The sequence below is a fragment of the Chenopodium album genome, chromosome 26 (assembly GCF_948465745.1).
Source record: "Chenopodium album chromosome 26, dcCheAlbu1.1, whole genome shotgun sequence".
Lineage (NCBI taxonomy): Eukaryota > Viridiplantae > Streptophyta > Magnoliopsida > Caryophyllales > Amaranthaceae > Chenopodium > Chenopodium album.
In genome coordinates, this window is record NC_137859.1 from 14,176,034 (window position 1) to 14,199,107 (window position 23,074).

Here is a 23,074-nt window from a genome sequence, read left to right on the forward strand (position 1 = left end):
AACCGAATTAAGCTACTCTTCCATAAAAATATAAAATAGATGCAGATTAATATCTTATCAAGCAACAAACAAATTAAAAGACAAATGAAAATATATAATTTACTATAAGTAACTTTGACACAACTGGGCATTTGGTCTAGTGGTATGATTCTCGCTTTGGGTGCGAGAGGTCCCGAGTTCGATTCTCGGAATGCCCCCTTTTTTTTAATTACTATTCGTATATTTTTGGGGTATAGTGGGGAAAAGGCCTTGCTTTGTTATTGAACTTTTGACACCTGATCCTGTGTTGGAATATGCAAGTTTTTAATGGAAGTGCAACCTCCATCGACGACTAAATTATGGGCGTTTACATACTTGGCCTCATCTGATGCCAAGTACAAAGCCGCATTGGCCACATCAATTTCTTCACAGTTTGCTCCCTTTAGTTCACCAGCACCATGCACCATCTTCACTATCACTTCATCTTTGACCCCAGGAAACCGCATCCTCAGCTCATCCATAACAAAAGGAGTTGGAATTGCATAGGGCGATATGCAGTTTATCCGAATCCCATGCTTGCTCAGCTCTGCTGATACAGACTTTACCATGCCTATCACTGCAGATTTTGAAATAGAATAGGATGGTTGAGCCATCCCACCCATCATCCCAGTAACACTTGCAGTGCACAAAATGCAACCCTTTTGACGGGGAATCATCACTCGTGATGCATGCTTTATTCCTGCTAATGCACCTCTCACATTGATTGACATTACGCGGTCAAAGACTTCAAGGTCAAGGTCTTTAATGGAAGGCGGTGATCTGCAAGCAATCCCTACATTTGGGAAAAAAGACATAGTTAAATCAATGAGTTTGATTTGTAACATTCCTTATCACATTCTGCAAAGAGCTAACAGGCAGATTTGAATCAGAAATGTATTAAGTTTATGAAACAACTTTCTTTTCTATGCCTGAACTACAATGGTAATCCAAAAGTGGGTTGGTCTAAATTGGCATTGCATCAATTCGACTACTTTGTATTGTGGTGTTTTTACATGTTCGATCACTATCAGTATATAACTGTAGTACATGTACATATAAAGAAGGCATTTATCTTCTTAAGTAGAGTAAATAAAATCAGTTAAGTCGGTCCACAAACCAAAACCCACCTGCATTATTATACATGATATCAAGTTGACCATATCTGGAAACAGAGAAATCAACGGCACCAGAGATATCAGATTCTTTTGTGACATCACAGGAAACAAATGAAGCACTTGAACCTAATTCCTTTGCCAGGGCTTGGCCTTGTTCGTGTTGAATATCAGCAATCACAACCTTGGCCCCGTTTTCAGCAAATCTAATTGCTGCTGCCTTGCCTATCCCACTAGCCGCTCCAGTGATCAGTGCGACTTTTCCTTCCAGTCTATATATTTTTTTGTAATAAGAATTGATTGTAAGAGTTAGATACAGATTATAACATGTCAAATGGATTCAGAGCGATACATATGGCCGGTATAGGGAAGTCAAAATAAACATGAAAGTACATCTAATATTTAATAAGTAGAGAAGCTGATTCTGAAATACTAGCAGGAAACAGTTTTTCTGAATTCTGATGATTTTTCACATGTATACTACTTGAATTGAAGCAAATAAACGTGAAAAACAGGATAGTTTACATGTAGATTCATTGGATAGAACAATCTTTATGTAAAAGGCAAAAAGGCACTCGAATGCTGCCTTTTTGCATAACATAAATTATATGTTCCCACTGATTAATATAGGTAGATTACAACAGTTAAAGAGATTGTCGGCTTGCTAATGCATAATTAAGAAAGAAAGCCAAATCAAGGTTCCCATCTTTACCCATGAACGCGGAACTCAAGTATTGGTTGATACAAGTCGAGTCATCAGACTACTTTAGTGATCTCTCAACATACAACTTAATGGGATGCAGGAATAAAATATGCTTGTGGAATGAGAACACAAAGGATAAACGCGTATCTCTGTAAGATCCAATCAATTTTTAAACCAAATCTTTAATTAGTATTCTAATCCAAAATCTGACCAACCAGATTACAATATTTATGCTTATAGACTTCAGAGTAAAAACAATTAAACAGACTCTAGGTGTAAGTACATGCTCAGATGTAGTCCAATTGACTCAAAGTAGGTAACATTGTTGTTTGACTGGTAAGCAAGGAAACACGAGCATTTATCGAGATGTTAAACTTCACACATGTCAAAAAACTAATACGATTAATGGACAATTCTCTAATAATTTGGCTTTAATCTTTGAGACTCAGAAATTGTAACACCTTGACCTTTATTTTAGGTCTACTAAACTATATATATCAAGCTCTTAATAATATTATGGTAAACTGGTGCACAAGCTCACTATTAGATGAGTCGAGAACAGAAACCAGAGCTTAAGTGATTCACCGAAGCAACAAAACCTTAAAGATGCTTTTTTGAGGGTCTTTAAGGAAAAACAGTATTAAAACTCGTCTTTCCTTGCAACAACAGACATGAATATTGTTGAAAGATACATGAGAACTAATTAATTAATTTACCAAGAAAGTGTGACAAACATTTACACAGATTATTTCCATCAATAGACTCATACGAATCTTATAGCAACCATCAAAAGTAATCAACTTTTTGCTTAACAATAACAAAAAGTATACAATCTTGAAACCAAAGCCACAAACTAGCACAATCTACAGCACAGATTATTCAAAGATTTCTTGGTATAAAGTAGATATATAGGTCGGGTAAGGTCTTTCTTGATGCAATTCAACTGAGAAACTCTATTAAACTCAATAGCAACGTGGCGATGCCAGAGTTAACACACACGTACATTAGGCCAACAGCTAGGTAGAATATTTCTTAATGTAATCTGTTGAAACCATGCCGACATGAAGCATTTTAATTTTAATTAAAACGTGTTTCGATCATATGCATTTTTACTAGTGCAGCATTTAGATTTTTAGATTCAATTGCATTTCTTACCTTGTGCTACACTACAAAATGTAGATGGTCCTTACTTGAAAGTCTACCCTTCGTAAAAAAAGGAACTTCAACATTGTTTTTTTGCAACAAAATCTTAATACAGCGCGACAAAAGTATAATTTTATTTGAACTATAACATGTACTGGTTGTCTGATTGACAGCACGAAACATAACTCATTCGAATAATAGACCTTTCATTATATTCCGTTCTACATTACACAAAATGTAACGTGGGATTTGTGGTTGAGAACTGTTATTTTCATACTGTTTGGATATATTAAAAAAGCAAGATAACTGATAACTCTTAATCATTAATCAATTATTCTTACAAATCTGAAGCTGGTTTCCTTAAAATAAAAGGTCATTTTGTGATTCTAAATGTCTATAATGAGAATAGTTTCATGGTAATTCAAAACTAACAGTTTCCCTTTTATGACTCTAAATGTTTCCTTGAGTTTATCCTCGAAAACCCGAGAACATGACAGTTACATACGCCGGATATTTGGATTGCACAGTCAAACATACACATACCAGTACAATAACCAAAGCAAATTTATGATCTGCATACCTTCCACCATGATTAGAGAATTCCCTGGTGAAGCTTGCTGAAGCTAGAGCTCTTGAGATCAAACTCAGTTTTCTGTTAGAAATACATTGATCACAATTTCATTAGAAACCACTAATCAACTTTCATAAGAAGATTCATGACAACCACTTTAATAAAAGACAGACTAGTAGACTACTACTCTGTCATGTAACAACTAACAGCAAGACTCATTGTCCTGACTCGTAATGTCAACAACCTTAGTTGATAAAATTAAACTCTCGGGGTTATACCCTTGGCCTGAGATTGATTCTCGTCTATATCATAGTTCTAAAAGCGTACTATACACCCAATAAAAGAAGAAATGAAAATTCCAATGGGCATATGGCATATCTAAATTCCCAACCATTACACATAAAAAAGGAAATGAAAAAAAGATAAAGCTGGCCATTAAATGACATATGATCCAAAGTCTATAACATGATTATTTGTTATTAAATTATTCTGCAAAACTGCTACAAATCAGGACCAAAAAAATAAAATAAAAAAATTTAAGTAACTTAAATGTATGTTAAACTAGTAAGTAATTTATAGGATTGAAAAGAGAGAAAAACTAACCTTAAATTGAGCATGAACATTTTGGTCTTTATTTTTTCTGAAAATATTCAGCAGGAAATACACAGGAGGAAAATTATAATGTGTTTGGTAATTGCTGGAAATCTGATGGACTACTACGGAATTTATATACGAGCATATGTCAGAAAGTGTTATTTAAACAGGGTTCCTGAACCTCTACAGATAATGACACTAAACAAAAAAAAAAAGATGCTAGTTGTTGCAACTTGCCAATTTGTCAAATAAGATAAAGGGTCAATGAGAAAATACTCATACAAGTTTATTTTCTAGATAATGTTCTCTGTCCTACAATACTTAACACGGGTTGACATAAATTTTTTATATGTGGCTTACCACACCGTATGACCAGCCTTAATGAGGTTATTTCGTTAGTATTATGTAAGTTACTCAATTAGTGTTACAAGGGTTTCTTCGTCAGTGGTATAGAGATTACTCGGTCAATGTTACATGGGATTGGTAAGTGCTATAGTGCTACTTTGTTCTTTTACAACTGACCACAATACCACATGGTGTGACTAGCCATATAGCCGTACACAATACGAGCAGTAAAAATTTATGTTAATATCTTTTTAATCACATATTTCATGATAAATTTGTTTATAAATGTTTTAAAAAAGGTCAAAGTTTTCATATCAATAGTGAAAAAAATTGATAACGTATGACTATTTATTGAGTGACAAACTTGATACTAGGCAAATGCGCACGCCATATCTAGCCATATTCGGGCAGCTCTTTTGGTTTGATTTTACATCACAACTTTAGTGGTTGACAGCATAAATAAACAAATACTTTTAAGATATGAATAAATGTTTGTATGCTATTGTTAAGAGTTAAATTAAAGCAATTCATAGACAAATGAGAGTGGGCCATAATTTTCTCAACACTATTCTTAAAAATGGAACAAATGTATTTACATTAGGATCTTATTAACGAACACCCCCGGACGTTGAAAAAAAAAAACGAATACTCCCGAAGGTTGAACAAACATTTAAAATATTTCTTAAAGTATTATTAATTTAGGAATGCAAGTCAAAATAACGCGTCAATTGTGTAATGCTGTAAGTATAGGTGATCAATGAGCGGGCTGGACCAAAGTTAAAAGAATTTGCCCATTTATCGGGTTGGGCCGGGTCGGGCCAAACCTCGGGTCAGAAATGTGTGCCCAAACCCGTCCAAACTGCCGCCATGCGGGCTTTTCGGGCTAGGCAAAAAAAAAAAACAACTCAAAATTGCATAAAATTTGTTTCCCAAGTCCGCCCAAAAATTTTAAAAAATTGGGCTAGGCCAACGGGCTGGGCTCAATTTGATCACCCCTAGATGTAATCAATGTTTATTTTAATCTAATAATTCTATTTTTTATTTTCTTATCGCCTTTACACAATAAGTTTGAGGACTAACCTTTTAAATTTTTCACCTTTTGGGACCTCCCACTGTTTTTCACTATTTGGGACGTCATAGGTAGAATCCGACCAAAAAGTGAGTCCCTTGGGTTAAATAAGTCAGTCCCTTGGGTTAATAAAGTTATTCCCTCAAAAAGTGACAGAAAGAAATTTATTCCCCTTAAATAAGTTAGGCCCCGTTCTTTAGAGCTGCTATGCTCTGCTCAGCTCTGCTTTGCTCTGCTCAAATTAAATCTGTTCAACTCTGCTCAAAAGAAATCTTCTCTGCTTTGCTCGGCTCTATTTTCAAATAATAATTAATAATAACAACAATAATAATTAATATTCAATAATAATAATAATTAATATTATAATGATGATAATGATTTATTATTTTGAATAATTATAATAATTATTAACATTAAAAATAATTTTAATAATTACTAATATTAATAATAATTAATATTTATTAATCAAAATAATAATAATTATCAGTAATAATATTTCATAATTCAAACTATTAAGAATTAATATTAAATAATATTAAATAATTTCTAATAATTATAACAATTCTTTCAAAAAATAAATAGTAATAATTATAATAACTATTAATAACAATTTCTTTTATAAACATTTGATATTAGTACACAATATGTAGAAACATCTTATGTGGGGATTGATTATTAGTTCATAGAGTTAAATTTAATTTTTAAATCTTTCCATACAATTTAAGAATTAAAAAAAAAGAGGTTGTTTTCAAGTAGTACTTTGTACATTATTATTATTTTAGGGTTAAAAATATATGATTAAGACAAATTTATAAGTAAAGTCATTATTACTCTTTAAATCATTATATTTTAAAATTTTTGTGAAATAAATATACGTAAACCGTTGTCTTTTATCTTTCTACTATTAACATATGTTGAATATGGTACACATATATTTATGCTTTCACTCACCTATATCTATATGCACATAACAACAACAACAACAACAACAACAACAACAACAAACAACAACAACAACAAACAACAACAACAACAACAACAATAATAATAACAACAACAATAACAATAACAACAACAATAACAACAATAACAATAACAATAATAATAATAATAATAATAATAATAATAATATTAATAATAATGTTGAAATCTGCTTTGCTTTGCTTTGCTCGGCTCTGCTCTGCTCTGCTATTCTGAAATCTGCTCTGCTCTGCTCTGCTGAAATTTAATTTGCTCTGCTCTGCTGACTCCTGCTCTACTTTGCTCTGCCTAGAAGCTCAAAAGAACAGGGCCTTAGTCCCTTATTAACTGCTCCTGCAGGTTGATTAGATGGGGGCGTGTAAAAGACGAACATGGGTGCAGGGGGAATACAAAGCTTCTGCTGCAAGCTTTGTAAATGAGTGATCCTAATTAAAAACCATTCGTTTTCTTTTAATTTTTGAAAAAAAAAAACCGAAACGCAGCGGTTGGCCGGAATCTTTGTGGGTATCTACTCATTTAAGACGCCATTTTTCGAGTTAAGTATAAGTTTGGGGACTAGCTTTTAACTTTTTCACCGTTTGGGATCTCCCACTTTTTTTTCACCGTTTGAGACCTCATGGGTAGAGTCCGACCAAAAAGTGAGTCCCTTGGGTTTATAAAGTTAGTCCCTTAAAAGTGGCAAAAAGAAATATATTCCCCTTAAATAAGTTAGTCCCCTATTAAATGCTCCTGCAGGTTGATTAGATAAGGGCGTGTAAATGACGAACACGTGTGCACGGGGAATACAAAGCTTCTACTGCAAGCTTTGTAAATGAGTGGTCCTAATTAAAAAACCATTTGTTTTCTTTTATTTTTTGGAAAAAAAAACCCAAACGTAGAATTTGGATACAAAAGTATGCAAAGAGAGCCTGTTGTAATAGGCCTAAGAGACCTTATTAGAAGAGGTCTCTAGCTCACAGGTCTCTTTGGCAACCTCCTCTATGGAACAAATCTCTTTGAAATTAATAAGAGACCTCCTAAGTGTGATAATAGGTCTCTTTGGCCATCATACTATTTTGAATCTATGAAGGCAAAGAGACCTGTTATCTTTTCCAACATGTCTATTGAGCGCATTTAAGTGACCTGTAAGGAGAGACAACAAGTCTCTTATGTCTTTAATTTTTTAAAAAAAAAGAAAATCAAAATATACCCTATATAGTATTTGTTCTTGTAGGGTACCTATACAGTATTCTTGAACCTGTATTTTGCAATGCTATATACTCTAAATATTTAATCCATAATCACATACTGTTCATGGATAATATATTATTAAACTTAAGTTGATAAACACAATTACAAACATTCATTAATAAAATTCAAATGTAACCTTCAAAAATACTATACAAAAACATCTAAAAATATTCTAATTATCCCCCAAAATATAATCCAAACTCATTAACCTATTAGAAGTAGTTAAATACTTCTTTCAAAAAAAAAAAAATAACTAGTTAAATACTTCATCCTAGAGCAATAGATGAAGTTGTGAAGAACTCAATCTTTCTTGAATAGTAATGGCTTGCTATCTCTCTTTAATGTCATTTTTTTGCGGACAACTAATCCACGAATATGACATTGAATAACAATTTCTGCTTCTTTTCTCAATTTGTACTCCAAAACATTATTCTACCATCTTTGCAGCTTCACAATTGCATCTAAAACTATATATATGCTTAAGCTATATGACTTGTGTGCCTAATGTAAGAGTAGTGTGACCTGAAGCAGTAACACAAATGGAAATGCATACCGGCACATCTTAACCATTAAGGCATTTTGTATTCTTAATGTCGCTTTTTTTTCACGAAAAAGCTTCCCCTTGCCAACCAACAAAAGTAATAGCTCTGCAATTACAAATACAAAAAATTGTTACTACTAACATCAGGGAGTTACATTGCTCAACTGTCATAAATATTGATGAGAAGATTCTTCATAATTTCACACCAAATAGACAGCACAAGCATGAAAAAGATTGCATCAATAGTAGCAACTTATGCTTGAAAAATAGTGCATAGAGAACTATCCAAAATTTAATAACGTAGGTTCATGCGAATTACATACATACCAAAGAATTATCAGCATCTCTTGATTATATAGCAATGTCCATGGTGAGCTTTTTTTTTTTTTTTGTTTTTTTTTTTTTTTTTTTTTTTTGGTGAAGGAGAGGGGCAAGCCCCATTACAAACGAAAAACAAACCCATCAAAACAAACCAAAGCAAGCAGAAAAAAATAAAATAAAACAAAGAAAACATAAAACTACTATGTCATACAGACATTTATTCAAACTAGAGGACAGAGAGATCAACCCCTTCTAACCCTCGACTCCGGCATCATTCTCGGCAGCGCTACACCTCCCAAGTCCTCCAATAAAACTACATGAAGACCCTCGGGATCGCCTCGAAGATGGTAAGTTTTTGCTCAGCCACTACCCCAAAATTTGCGAGCCAATCAGCAGCTCGATTGGCTTCCCTATAGCAGTGAGAAACAACAACTTCCCAATCACGCATTTCCATAAGAGCTTTGCATTTACGGATCATATGAATGTACGGAGAGTTGGCAGGAGCATCGTCCTCCAACATACTAGCAATTACCTCGGAGTCAATAGAGACATGGACCCTTCTATGACCTCCATCCCACGCGACTTGCAACCCTCTCATTACTGCCATCAATTCAGCCTTCGTACAAGTGCAAATACAACAGTTGATAGCAAGGCATTCGAACAATTCCCCTGAGCTACCTCTAAACAAACCACCTCCTCTCGCAGCACTCGGATTCCCCTTTGCCGCACCATCTGTGTTAAGCTTAACCCACCCTATATCAGGTTGAACCCATCGAATAAAAATTTGCTCCCTTTTTCGTTTACCTCCCTTGTGATTCAGCATACAACTCCTCTCCATTTCCTGCTTAATCAGTCCAACCCGAGCAAAAATGAAACTAATTTGATCCAGGGGGATTTTAGGGTCAGTGTTAAAGCTCCTTTCATTACGCCAACGCCATAACCACCAGCACACCACAACAAAAACTCTTGACCACTCTTCCCCTTTCTCTGGTTCACTACCTTCAATATTCTCAATCACCCAATCTAGAACAGAGGCTGCGTTTGTTTCAAACACCGATACCCCTCCTATTTTTATCCACACTTTGCGTGCAGCAGGGCAATCCTTCAAGATGTGCAATTCAGATTCCTCACTCGCATCACAAAGTTTACACCGAGGATCATCCGTCAAACCCCTCACGAATCTGTTTCTATTCGTCATTAGCCTCTCTTGTACCGCCAGCCACAGAAAGAATTTAATTCTCTGGGGGACTGAGTTCTGCCAAATAAGCTTCCATCCACGAACTTGTTCAATTGGAGTCTCGTTCTCTTCTTTGATTATAGCAATAGCTGATTTGATAGAGAATCCCCCTGATGAACTCCCATTCCAGTAGACCTCGTCAATTGACTCTTCATCTTCTATCACATGGTTCGAAGCAATTTTGCCTAACACCTGATCCGAGAGATAATCCGCAAACAACTCGAGCTTCCAACCCGTATTCTTTTCCCACAATTCATTCACCGTCATGTCTTGAATTTGAAGAGGAGGTTCGCTGCTCGCCAAATCAATCAGAGGTTGGTCAGTGGCCCACCGATGATGCCAGAAAAAAGTTCGATTGCCATTCCCTACAGCCATGTTAATCCCCTTCCTTACCACATCAATGCTATTCATTATTCCTTTCCATACCGGAGATGCATTCGACTTATCTCGGAACATATCAATGTCACATCTGTTATCACAATATTTAGCTCTTATAAGCCTTGACCACAAAGCATTGGGCTCCGCCAATAAACGCCAACCAAGCTTGGCTAAAAAAGCCTTATTAGCATCCCTCATTGTATTAAATCCCAGCCCACCTTTTTCTTTGGGCTTGGCTATATTGTCCCAAGAGACCATATGGCACTTCCTTTGTCCATCTCTTTCACCCCAAAGAAATTTCCTATTTCTCCTATCAATTTCATCACAATTCGATCTAGGAAGCTTCACTGATTGCATCACATAACTTGGCAGCATGCTCAAAGTCGATTGAACGAGAGTCGCTCTTCCAGCAATTGAAAGGGTTTTCGTCTTCCATCCTGCTAATTTTCCGTTCACCCTATCCACCAAATATTGATACTCTTTTTTTGATGATCGACCATTGGACATTGGAACTCCTAAATAGCTCCCAAAGTCATCAGTATGTTCCATGGCCAAGAAATTACAAATCTCTTCACGAACTTGCAGATTTGTATTATTGGAGAAATAGATTCTCGATTTTGCTACACTGACTTTGCTACCCGAAGCATCGCAAAAAGCATTGAGGCAGGATTGGATTATCTTGGCTTGATCGAGTGAAGCTTCACTAAACAACACCAAATCATCAGCGAAGGCCAAGTTTGATATCGAAGGCCCATTACGGCTAGCCCTAACTGGTATCCAACCCCCAAGTCTAACTTCTCTATCTATCAAATGGGCTAACCTCTCCATACATATGACATAAATATATGGCGATAACGGGTCTCCTTGCCTTATCCCCCTTGTCGGGTTGAATGCTTCCATCGGCTCACCATTCCAAAGTATACGAAGTTTCGCAATGCATGGTGATATCGACCATAGCCTGAGGTATTCGAAGCTCCATTAAGGATTCACGAATAAAATCCCATCTAAGTCGGTCATATGCTTTTTCGAAATCAATCTTTATAGCCATGACACCCGTTCTACCTTGCTTCCCTTTCATAGAATGGAGCATTTCCTGCATTATCACTACATTATCTGTAATTTGTCTTTTAGGGACGAAACTACATTGGGTTGGAGAAATAAGTGATGGAAGAACTGGTTTCAACCGATTTACTATCACTTTTGTAACCAATTTGTAAGTGATATTACACAACCCTATTTGACGGAATTGATTTGCCCTCTCCGGAGAATCACCTTTAGGAATGAGAACCAAAAACGCGTCATTTAGCCCATCCGGAAAGTCTTTCCCCTCTAGCACATCCTTCACCATCTTAATCACACTCGGGTTCACCAACTCCCAATATTTCTGATAAAATAAAGGCTGAAACTGATAAGTGTTTTATTTGTCCACTTATCATGGCTTTTTAAAACACAATTTTGTACTCTTTCCCCTACTTCAATCCCTTTTTCTAACTCTTTTTGTGCATACTTGCATCTTTTGGCTTCCCCGTTTCTTTTTATGTGTGTGCTTGTGTTTGTAGGTGCAATGAGATTATGGTTAAGTAGTATGAGCATGAAGACTTTCTCGAAGGAGCATTATCAGGCAGGAGCGGGCGTGCACCCTTACAGGAGCGGCCGCTCCTCATCCCAGCACCACATTCTGCCTCCCCCTGCACATATAGGAGCGGGCGTGCAGCCTTCAAGGAGCGGGCGCTCCTCCCCGATCCTCTACTTTCTGCCCCAATCTGTTGCAAGAGGAGAGGGCATGCAGAGAGCCCAGGAGCGGGCGCTCCACGCCCAGGAGCGGGCGCTCCTACTTACTGGAGCGGGCGCTCCTCCTGTTCTGAAGCCCGATTTTGACGGATTTTACGATGTAATTTTTGGGCATATAAATAGGACGCTTAGCTTCAGTTTTCTGGATCTTCTTTCCCTTTAGTTTTCTTAGGCCCTTAGTTCTTCTCAACCCTCATTAATTAGCTTAGATCTTCTCAAACTCAATCATTGTAATAGGTTAATTGAAGATTGTTCTCTTGAATTCAACAATTTCTCAACTTTGAAGCATTTTAAGTAATCTCTTTCCTCTATCTCTTACTCTTTAATTTCAGTTTTTATTTACTTTGAATTGTTAATTTCTCTCTTGATCTTGCTTAATTGTTGTTGCATGTCCAATCTACCTTATTCCTACTACTTCTCTTAACTTGTTAACTTAATGTTTGAATTAGAACTTGTTGTTTTGATGTCCCTCACCATGTTTAGTGAGTAGTTAATTAGCTAGGGGTTGGGTGAAGACCCAACCAAGCCATGGGTTGATTGATGTTTGTGCTTGCATGTTCATTTTGGATTGATGATTGATTGTTAAAGAGATGGTTAATTGCATGTGTAATTGGATGGCCACTTATTGCTCATGTATTCACTTCTATGCTTGCATTGAGAGATGGAGTCTAGTTGTGAGCCTTTTCTTATATGGTTATGCTAATCTCCTCTTGATTATGGTTCCTTGTTTGAATGATGTAGTAGTCTTAGTTGCAGCAATTAGGTGAGAAATCTCAATTGCTTGTGCTTTAATGCTTTCTTGGACCGATCGAAAGACAAACCCGAGTTAGTAGTCTACTTCTCATTGTTAAGACTTGGTTGGCCTATCTTGTTAGTTGAGTTTGGCTTAGGAATGCTTAGTGTTGTGGCTTCGAAAGAAGGCAACATTGAGTGCCCTCTCTATCACCCAATTTGTGTTCATGCTTGCCTATTGTTTTGATCCATTGGTTTGGTTGGTGTCAACTCCCTTTTTCCCCTATGTTTGTCTCCATACTCTCGGTGTACTTACCCATTCCCTGTGGATACGATCCTCTACTTGCCCTAGACTTGTCTTAGGTTAGTTTTGGTAAAAATATTGTTTGGTTTAAGGTAATTGTCCAACGACCGATTATTGCCCTCCTACCAGAAACCCATCTGGTCCGGGGGATTTATACGGTTGCATACTTTTCAAGGCTGCCCAAATTTCACACGAGCTAATAGGTCTCGACAAAGACTCCAATTCCTTCCTCGAAATTTCTGGAAAATAATCATGCAGCAAACTCGAGTCTCGATTGCCATGATGTTCTTCTTGGAACAAGTTCTTCCAATACTCAAGCACCAGATTTTGAACACTGCTCTGATCCGTAACCCAAACTCCTTGATCATTCTTGAGAGTCTCAATTCGATTTCGACGCCTTCTAATCACTGTCGACAAATGGAAATAGCGAGTGTTTCTATCACCATCTTGAATTGCATCCATTCGCGATTTCTGAAACCATAATAACTCCTTCGCATTGAGGACCTTATCTAATTGAACCCTCAACCGAGCTTCCAATTTTATGAGATGAGGTAGGCGCCCCTTCAAAAGCTCTTTTTGTACACCTTCCAATCTAGCCCAGAGCTCCGATTTTTTTCTAAAAATATTATAAAAAATTTCTTTCTTCCAAGTGTTCAACTTACCAGCAAACTGATGAAGGAACGGAATCAGAGGAGCATTACAATCCCAATTATCATGCACAAAGTTATCGAAAGTGTTATGAGTCAACCAAGCAGCTTGAAACCTAAATGGTTTCACTGCCACGGGAATAGGTGCGAAACCATTTGTGCTAATCAGAATAGGGCAATGATCCGATTGGGATTTTGGAAGATTTCGAACCGCCCCCTCTTCGAACTGCAGTCTCCAACTCTTGTTGGCTAGCCCTCTATCGAGACGGGCTGATTTGAATGTAGCTTGTGATAGGCCTCTAAACCAGATATGGGCTAGGCCTGAGCAACCCAAGTCCATCAATTCCATATTTTCGATCCAATTGGAGAAGTCTAAGCACCTTCGTTGCATCTCTGATCCCCCTACTCCACTTCTTTCATCCATATTCATCGTATCATTGAAATCCCCTGCTAACAACCACGGGCCCGAATAGGAATTCTTAATCTTCTCCAGTTCATCCCAAAGCTCCTTGCGAATAGAAGTGTTTGGGCTCGCGTAGATTGCAGAGAACAACCATGGATTAGCCTCATCTTTTTCAATCAACACTGTTAGATGTTGTGAATGTTCATCATATACTGTAATAGAGATTTTTTCCGTTCTCCAAAACATCCAAATCCCTCCGCTAAAACCTTGAGCTTCCACCCTCCTTTGACCCGAAAAGCCAATTTTATTGCAAATAGTTTGGGCTTGCTCACCACTCATATGAGTCTCTACTAGAACCAAAATTGTTGGATCATTGATACGAACCAACTCTTTGATGATAGTCACCTTATTTCCTACTCCTTGGACATTCCAGATTAAAATCTTGATCGACATATTAAACGAAGGAAAATTAGGAAACCTATCATACACGTTCAAAGGAACGTTAGGCATCAAGCTCAGATAAGCCTCCCGAAGGGCTTTCATCGGACCGTCTGTCTCCAATGGGAGAGAAAAATTCACCAACATGCATGGTGGATTGTGCTCCGGGGGTATGAAGGAGTTGAATTCCATCAATGCCTTGTTTGCCAGAGGATGAACTACAATCGAGCTCGGTCCTTCCATTGGATAATCCACAAAAGTCTCGTAGCTCGGTGGAATCCTTAATTCCAACGTGGTTGGAATTAGCCAGGGGTTCATAATAAATATTCGGATCAATCTCACTCAATTTTTCTTGATTCGAACACTCTATTTGTTTCCCAAGTACCTCCTCTAATTTATTTTCTTTTCCACTCTTGCCAATTAGCTTCGTATAAGTGGAAACATTGGCATCAGATTTCTTGAAGCTTCCTTTCAAATCCGAGTACGCTTTATTTTTGGAAGCCAAAGAATTTCTGATATCTTTCCCCATTTTTTTAGGAAAATTTTGGTTAATATTTGGAGCTGAAATTTTCGAATTATTTCCCAAAATTCTCCCATTATTTAAGATCCTATCTTTCACCAAATCAATATGATTTAATTCCCTTACCACATTTTGCCCCAATTCCACATTACTTTTTCGGAAAAATAATTCCCTGATCCTTTGCTAGCAAATTTTCCTCAATCAACTGATTTGTTACTCCATTTGAATTGAATTCTCCAAATTTTCCAAGTAATTCCTTTTTCCTATTTCCTCCACTTCCACATTCGAATTCCCTCCTGCCTCGGCATTCTTTCCCAAATCTGGGGTGTCATCTCCTAAATTAACAATTGTTTCCTTCAATTGTTTTGTACCAAGATCTTTCCTATTCCCATCATCCATCGAGATGTTACGATTTTGCCCTTCTGATTCATCCGAGGTCTCATCCTCTATACCAAGAACTTCGAACCGTGAACCACTGTTCTTCTTTTCTGTGTTCGATGGGTTCGATGCCTTCTTTGGTTTCCAGACTTGATCATTCGATCCGTCTCGATGGATGGATTTTTTACCAAGAGTAGTTTGCTTGCTCTTATCACCTCCTTGCCCCTGCTTTATGGGATCTGTTCTAGGCTTTTGTGGAGCTCTCCTCGACGGTTTCTGAATAATCATCCATGCTCCAAATTTATCCTTCTCTTCAGGGCGGGTACCAGGAATTTGACTCTTATCGAACACCCCTTGATTGCCTTGTTGAACATTCCTATGGTTCATGTCATGACCATTCTCCTTGGACTCAAACGCTTTGCAATCTGCATCTTTATGACCTAATCTCCCACACTTGAAGCATATCAATCTCAAGCCTTCATACTGGACACGCCACATTCTTCCATTCATCTTGAATCTTGACAATAGAGGCTTAGATAGGTCCACCTCGATGCAAAACCTAACATACTGTCTCCTGTCTTTAGACTCTGTGTTTCTGTCAATTTTGATTACCTTGCCAATATTGGAACCTATTTTGAACAGAAATTCTTTGTCAAAATATTCAACCGATAATTGAGGAATACGAACCCAAGCCGTAAGTTTCTTGATAGGTTCTTCATCGGAGACAAAATTGGGAACCCATTTTCGAATAGTAAGGTAACTATCTCCAATCATCCAAGGCCCATCTGTCAAGACATACTCATAATCCTCCATATTACTGAATCGAACCACATAGTATGCGTGCCCCACATCCGTTAAAGCAATCTCCCCTTTCATATTCCATTTAAGCTTAAGGCGTTTCATAAGCACCTCATAGCTTAATCTCCTATCAAATAGCTTGATGATTAAAGCATACCTCCATGGGCTTCAAAGTCGACGCTTTTCTTTCTTTGTAAGGTAAATCACCGGACATCCCTCGTCCTCAGAGTCACAATCCAGGGGGATATCATCATCTGAGGCAATATCGATCATCCTCACTCTCATTTCCTTCGAACAAAGATTAAGACCTCTGTTTATTCCCTTTGTCATTTGGCTATAGGACACCGGAGGCTGTTGTTTCTCCAATCCAATTCCAGTTTCAGCCACAAATGAGGCATCCTCCATGGAAACTTCATTTGATTGAGTCTTCGAATCAGGTTGATTACGCTTGTATTTCTTGTTAGACCTTTGGAGCAGGTCATTTTCCTCACTCGAGAGAGAATTCTCGCGCTCGTTCTCACTCGACATATTTCGTTCTAACTAGCAATGCTTACTTAGGAGCTTTTATTGGCCATAAACAAAACTATATGTCCATGGTGAGCTTAAATAGCCATCAACACATGAATTTCCTGTATACTTCACTGCCTAATGATACGGAGGAGTAACCTTAGGTTGCGTTTGGATACTTGCATTTCATTTGAAATCATGGATTTCAATTCAAGAATTTCAATTTCTAGAATTCAATTCCAAGTTTCACGTATGGCAAATTAAGAAATTAAATTTTGAATTTCAAATTCCAAAAGCTTATTTGGGAAACTAAGAATATCCATAATTCTTTAGTGCTTTTCGTTTTTTTCCCCAAAATATAAACTTTTGCAAATAAATTAAATCAACTCAGAAAATTTAAAAAAAAAATAGGGAAAAAACCTACAAAATAAAGAAGAATATATGAAGAGCGAAAAATCTGTTGATGTGAAGCATAGGGATACAAGATACAATTAGCCGCATAAATCAAACAAATTGAAACAACAACAAAATTGAAGGAATTGGGGGAAGCTTAAGGATAATCTAATACAATAGAGAAACAATAATTTCATCAAATTGACAAAATTAGAATAAAAAATTAGGGGAAATCAAAAGCTTATCACACAAATCAATGAGCATATTATTAATTGAAAAATTCTTCCGCTCCTTGTTGCTTTGAACTTGGATTAGATTTCCGCCATAGCAACATAGCAATTTAGAATTATGTTCTCCTTCAATTTAGAAGTGCAATTTCACAGTAGAGGGGGAGAGAGAACACACTTAAGGAGAGAGAAAGCTTGCGTGAGAGAGTTTAAAGAAAGAGATAGAGAGGTAGAGCTTGACCTTGATGTGAGACACTGAAAGAGCAAAAAGAAAGAGAAAACAAAATGTCTATCTTTTTTTAATTTTGGGATTTCAAATGATAGGGTTTTGGATTGAATTTCAAATTCTCATATATGGACTAGAGTTTTAATTTGGTTGGAATTGGGCCAATTCTAAATCCAAATGTTTGGTTTGCCCAAACATGAACTTTGACCCAAATCCAGCATTTCAAATGAAATGCTTTAAACCAAACAGGCCATTAACTTAATTCAAATATCAGGTATATTGTAATCATTATTTAATGGTTCTCAACTTTTGATGGGCTAACTAATTCATTTTTAAAATCAATTATGTTGTAACCATTATATGACACTAATTGACATCATATACCCTTGTTTCCAAATCCAAAATAATCAATACTGAGTAGTTTAACATGCAAGTTTCTGGAACCATGTAATTAGCGTCTTAAATTGCAGTTTTGAGTAAAGTGCAACAACTCGAAGTACTACTAAACTAGTTACAGAACGTCAAAAGTCACATATAACTCACCATAATCATGAGCAAAATTGAAGAACTACTACAAGTCATGACTTCATTGTAGGCATATGAAATAATAATTCTTAGAGGCTATCTCTGAACACTATATCAAGAAAGCACACTCACAAATGATGAATTGTAGAAGGGATACCCTACTATCATTGGAGAAGCAGACTACATTATATAGCAAGTAATTATAACAGTAGGCAAATAACAACAAATAAGCCTAACCTTTGACATGGCTCATATAAACCCAATATCGCAAAGCTGAAAAACAGAAGTAAAAATATGCTTTACATTATCACCTCAAGTAGGCTAAAAAAAATTTAACCTCAAGACTAACTTAAAAGTCCTAGTGAACAATTCAGTTTTGATGCAAGTTGTGCAAATGCTTTTACCTGAATTTTCGGAAAAAAAGAATTAGGCGGCGTTTGGTATGACTAAAATGGAGTGGAAAGGAAACAAATAAGTGGGAGGAAATAAATCATTTAACTCTTACCTTTCCATTTGTTTGGTTTAATATAGAATGGAATCACTTAAACCTATCTATCTTGCAATGAGCCCACAACCATCTCCTATGACACTGGTGTACGACAGGCGACAAAGAGGACAGAGACAGCAGCAGGGCAACCCACCAACTACTCAAGCATAGACTCAAGCAATAGCACAAGCAGCAACGGCTCAATAGAGCAGCAGGGCACTTTTGGATTATTAGCTTTTTCCTTTATTGATGTCACTAAATGACAAGTAGTAGTAGTTGTAGCCTTGAAGGCCTTTGGCCACTTATGTAGTACAAACTGAGGAGTATAAATATAGCAATGCTAAGAAAAGTAGAGCAGCCAAAAATTTTATTGAGAATTATATTGGAGAGTGATGGCATAAAGCCATTGTTACATTTCGCAAGCTTATGCTTTATCTATAAAAAATTACAACCTTCTGCCTATATTATCTTGTTTGAACCACCACGAACGTTGCATATCTTCCTTTATATTTGTTTGAGGAGAGTAAGGGTAATTCTTACCTTAGGTTTTAGAAGGGTAACGAATTGGTGGAAATCATTACCCTTAGTAATAGTAATTGTTATCCAAACCTTCCAACCAAACACTTGGTAACAGTAATGGTTTGTTTGAATCCGTTTACATTAAAAAATCACTCCAACCAAACATGCTCTTAGAGACATCTTAATTAAGAGGAAAGGACATGCCCCACACTTGCCAAACTATTTAAGATATATGCTAAGAAGCTAAGAGTTAACAAAAGTAGACAATATTAAAGCTAAATTTTATTCCTACACCAACCTTTCTTTCTTATAGCTATAATATTCAATTAATAAAGACATTATATTTAAGGATTCAAACAAACGGTGTGCGTGTGGTAGAGGGAAATAATCGGTCGTTGGACAATCACCCTTAAGCCAAACACTATTTCTACCTAAACTAACCTAAGACAAGTCTAGGGCAAGTAAAGGATCGTATCCACAGGGAATGGGTATGAGTACACCGAGAATATGAAACGGTTGTAATCTAGTTCGGTCACAAATGGGAGGTTTGATTAAATAACTACTATATGGAGACAAACACTAGGGGGAAAATGGGAATCGACACCAACCAAACCAATGAATCAAAACAATAGGCAAGCATGTACACAAATTGGGTGATAGAAAGGGCACTCAACATTGTCTTCTTTCGAAGCCACCACACTAAGCATTATTCTTAAAACAAACTCAACTACTAAGATAGGCCAACCAAGTCTTAATAATAGGAAGTAGACTACTAACTCGGGTTCGTCTTTCGATCGGTTCGAGATAGTACTAAGGCACAATAATTGGGATTTCTCACCTAATTATCGCAACTAAGACTACTACATCATCCAAACAAGAAACCGTAATCAAAATAGAAATTCGGTCTAATCATACAAGAAAAGGTTCACTTCTCTCGAAACTACAATACTAAGCATTCATAAACTAAACTCGACTAACAAGATAGGCCAACCAAGTTTAAACGATGGGAAGTAGACTACTAACTCGGGTTTGTCTTTCGATCGGTTCAAGATAGTACTAAGGCACAAATAATTGGGATTTCTCTCCTAATTACCGCAACTAAGACTACTACATCATCCAAACGAGGTACCGTAATCAAGAGGAATTTAGCATAATCACACAAGAAATGGCTCACAACTAGACCTCATCTTTCAATGCAAGCATAGAAGTGAATACATGAGCAATAAGTGGCCATCCAATTACACATGCAATTAACCAATTCTTTAACAATCAATCATCAACCCAAAATGAACATGCAAACACAAACATCAATTAACCCATGGCATGGTTGGGTCTCCACCCAACCCCTAGTTAAGAAACTACTCACTAAACATGGCGAAGAACATTCTAACAACAATATCTAAGTTCAAAATTAATCTAACAAATTAAAGAGAGTAGTAAGAACAAAGTAGATTGAACATGCAACAACAATTAACCAAGATTAAGAGAGAAATCTACAATTCAAGGAATTAAAAACAGAAAATAGAAAGTAAGGGATAGAGGAAAGAGATTACTAATTGTAGACACCCATTTGTGTCTCCCCAAAACCAAACCCAGTGATGAATGCCTTGCACGTCGTGTTATTATCGAATTAGGTGAAAGTGGTTTGAAAGTCAAGTGTTGCGGTTTAGTTTTAATTAAATTCTTTTCTCTCTGTTTTTGAAAATGACCTTATTTATTTGAAAACGTCCATTTAAGTTTATTTTGGTCCATGATAAGGGTCCAATAATGGTGTAGATGGATGGGGCTCGAAGAGACCTTTCCAACGATATATTATAAGCCCGATTCCGATGAATATTGAGGAAGTTATGGCCAAAATACTAAACTGGGCTCGGTTATTTATTTTAATACGGCCCAATGATCTAGAGGAGGGCCCAATATTAATTATTATTCCTAAAGTTATTAGGATTAATTATAGTTTTCTAGAAGTTTCTAGAAAGTTCCTTTTAATTCTAATATTGTTAGATTTAATAATTAATTATTTTTAAAAAGATTTTTATTTGGAATAAAATATGGTTTTATTATCTTAAAAATATATTTTATCTTCTGTACGGATTCCGTAGATCAAGTTGATTAAAGATCGGATTCCGCGTGAAGATAAACGCGCTAATACAGGCTGTCGCCAAACGACAAGTCTGTCGCCACGCGACAGACTCTGTCGCCGCGCGACAGACCTTGTCGCGTCGCGACAGAGTCAATTCCTGGCGACAGCGTGGAGTTTTATTCCTTATCAAATTCTATGTTTTTCCGGATTATTTTCATTATAAATAGCGTCCGAATCCCTGTTTTCAAAATCATCTACAATCAACTTTCATGATCAACTCTTTCTCAATTTTCTCTATTCCCTCTCAAGAATTACTTAATTCTTTTCTTTCTCTCTTTCTAAACAACCTTTTTTCAAATACAATATTCCGCATTCACAAGACTTTGAGTCTCTTAGCCAAGTTCGAAGTTGCCTTCGCCCTAGACGTGAAAGGTTGATAATTTCTGAGGGTTTGGTCCAAAACTAGTCTAAACTTTATTTAACTTGATTTCAATTTAATTCTTTAATTATTCTTTATTATTTTCATTGAAGTTTACTAACTTGTGTATTTTGTTATTAGAAAGAGGTACGAGGCTTCAAAGTATGTAATCTTATTACTCTATTTCAATATAGAAAGCATGCTTATTATTGTCTTATAATTCCTAGTATCATGTTAGGATGTTATTTAATGCTTTCTAGTATCATGTTTAGGATGCCTTTACTCTTTCTAATATCATGTTAGCATGTTAGTATCATGTTAGGTTTAAAGCTTTGATCTTTATTGTTTAGTGACATACTAGGATTTGTTATTAATCTTGTTAGTATCATGCCTAGGATCTTGCTATTATTAAGCTTTATTATGCCTTATCATGCTATTATCATCGTTGTTATTGATTATTATTATGTTGCTTGTTTTATATTCTATTGTTATTGCTTGATCACACCTTTTATGCAGGTTTAAAGGGAATTTGTACTTGAAATCACGCTTAATAAGATAATTATTAATTTGGTTTAGGCTAATGTGATTTTAACTCAAGTGATCGCCAATAATAGTATTATTTGTGCATTAATATTCAACCAACATAGATAAACAGGGTAGGTTCAATATAATGTTTGTATGTTATTCGAAAAGCGCACATGAATACGAACAGAACAAAGTAGAGGCCTATTTTATAGGGCGGGTCCTTTCTTTTGTAGATTGGATTCGTACCCTCATCCCCGGACCCTGTTTGGTTCAAGACCTTATGGAGTAGTTGATGGTCCTTTTGGATTGTCTTTTGGGTTTACAAGTTCCTAAAACTTGTTGGCGACTCTTTTTGCTCTTTGTCTTTCCCTTTGGAACGCCACCGTACTTTAGTGTATGATCACAGTGGGGTTCAAGTTTGGGGTTATCGTAATGCTTGAAATATTCCCTACAGTTTTTGGCGACTCCGCTGGGGAGGATTTCTATTTGTATTCCTGAAATTTATTTAATTTTGGCAATTATTTAGAATGAGCGGATGAGACTTGAAAAATTCTAAGTATTTCATGTGCGTGATTTGATTAACATTATTGTCATATGCATTAAAAGGTCCTCATGGGAGTACCCCATGAGTCAATCCATAGGAATTTTACACGTAGGAAATTTGGGAAATATCTTTCATGACTAGAATCGAAAAGATGATGCGAAATCTGGAAAATTTGAAGGACACAGAAACTTGCCAAGGCATGTAGGAACTAGCGTCTAGAAAACAGGGCTTGTCGCCCGTAAAAAGTTTCTGTCGCCTGGCGACAGAAGCTTTTTTGCGGCGACAGTCCCTGTAGTCTGGCGCCAAGTTCTTCCAATACCGAGCCAGGGGTCTGTCTTCTTGCTTTGACCATTTCTAGTGTTGTTG

The 23,074-nt window shown here is 36.5% G+C and overlaps 1 protein-coding gene and 1 non-coding gene across 2 annotated transcripts; one reads left to right on the plus strand and one right to left on the minus strand.

Annotated features, from left to right (window-relative positions):
• Nucleotides 1-6: 6 nt before the first annotated feature.
• LOC145618323 ((21S)-21-acetoxyl-apo-melianone synthase SDR-like) lies at nucleotides 7-4,283 on the minus strand. The gene is made up of 4 exons (XM_081673101.1): nucleotides 4,151-4,283; nucleotides 3,557-3,628; nucleotides 1,146-1,402; nucleotides 7-811 (listed from the first exon to the last, which is right to left on the minus strand). Exons 1-4 carry the CDS (start codon nucleotides 4,168-4,170, stop codon nucleotides 258-260), a joined length of 903 nt encoding a protein of 300 aa, XP_081529227.1. The 5' UTR covers nucleotides 4,171-4,283; the 3' UTR covers nucleotides 7-257.
• Nucleotides 126-197, plus strand: TRNAP-UGG (transfer RNA proline (anticodon UGG)). Its single transcript has one exon. It is a non-coding gene; the product is annotated as a tRNA-Pro (tRNA).
• Nucleotides 4,284-23,074: the final 18,791 nt, after the last annotated feature.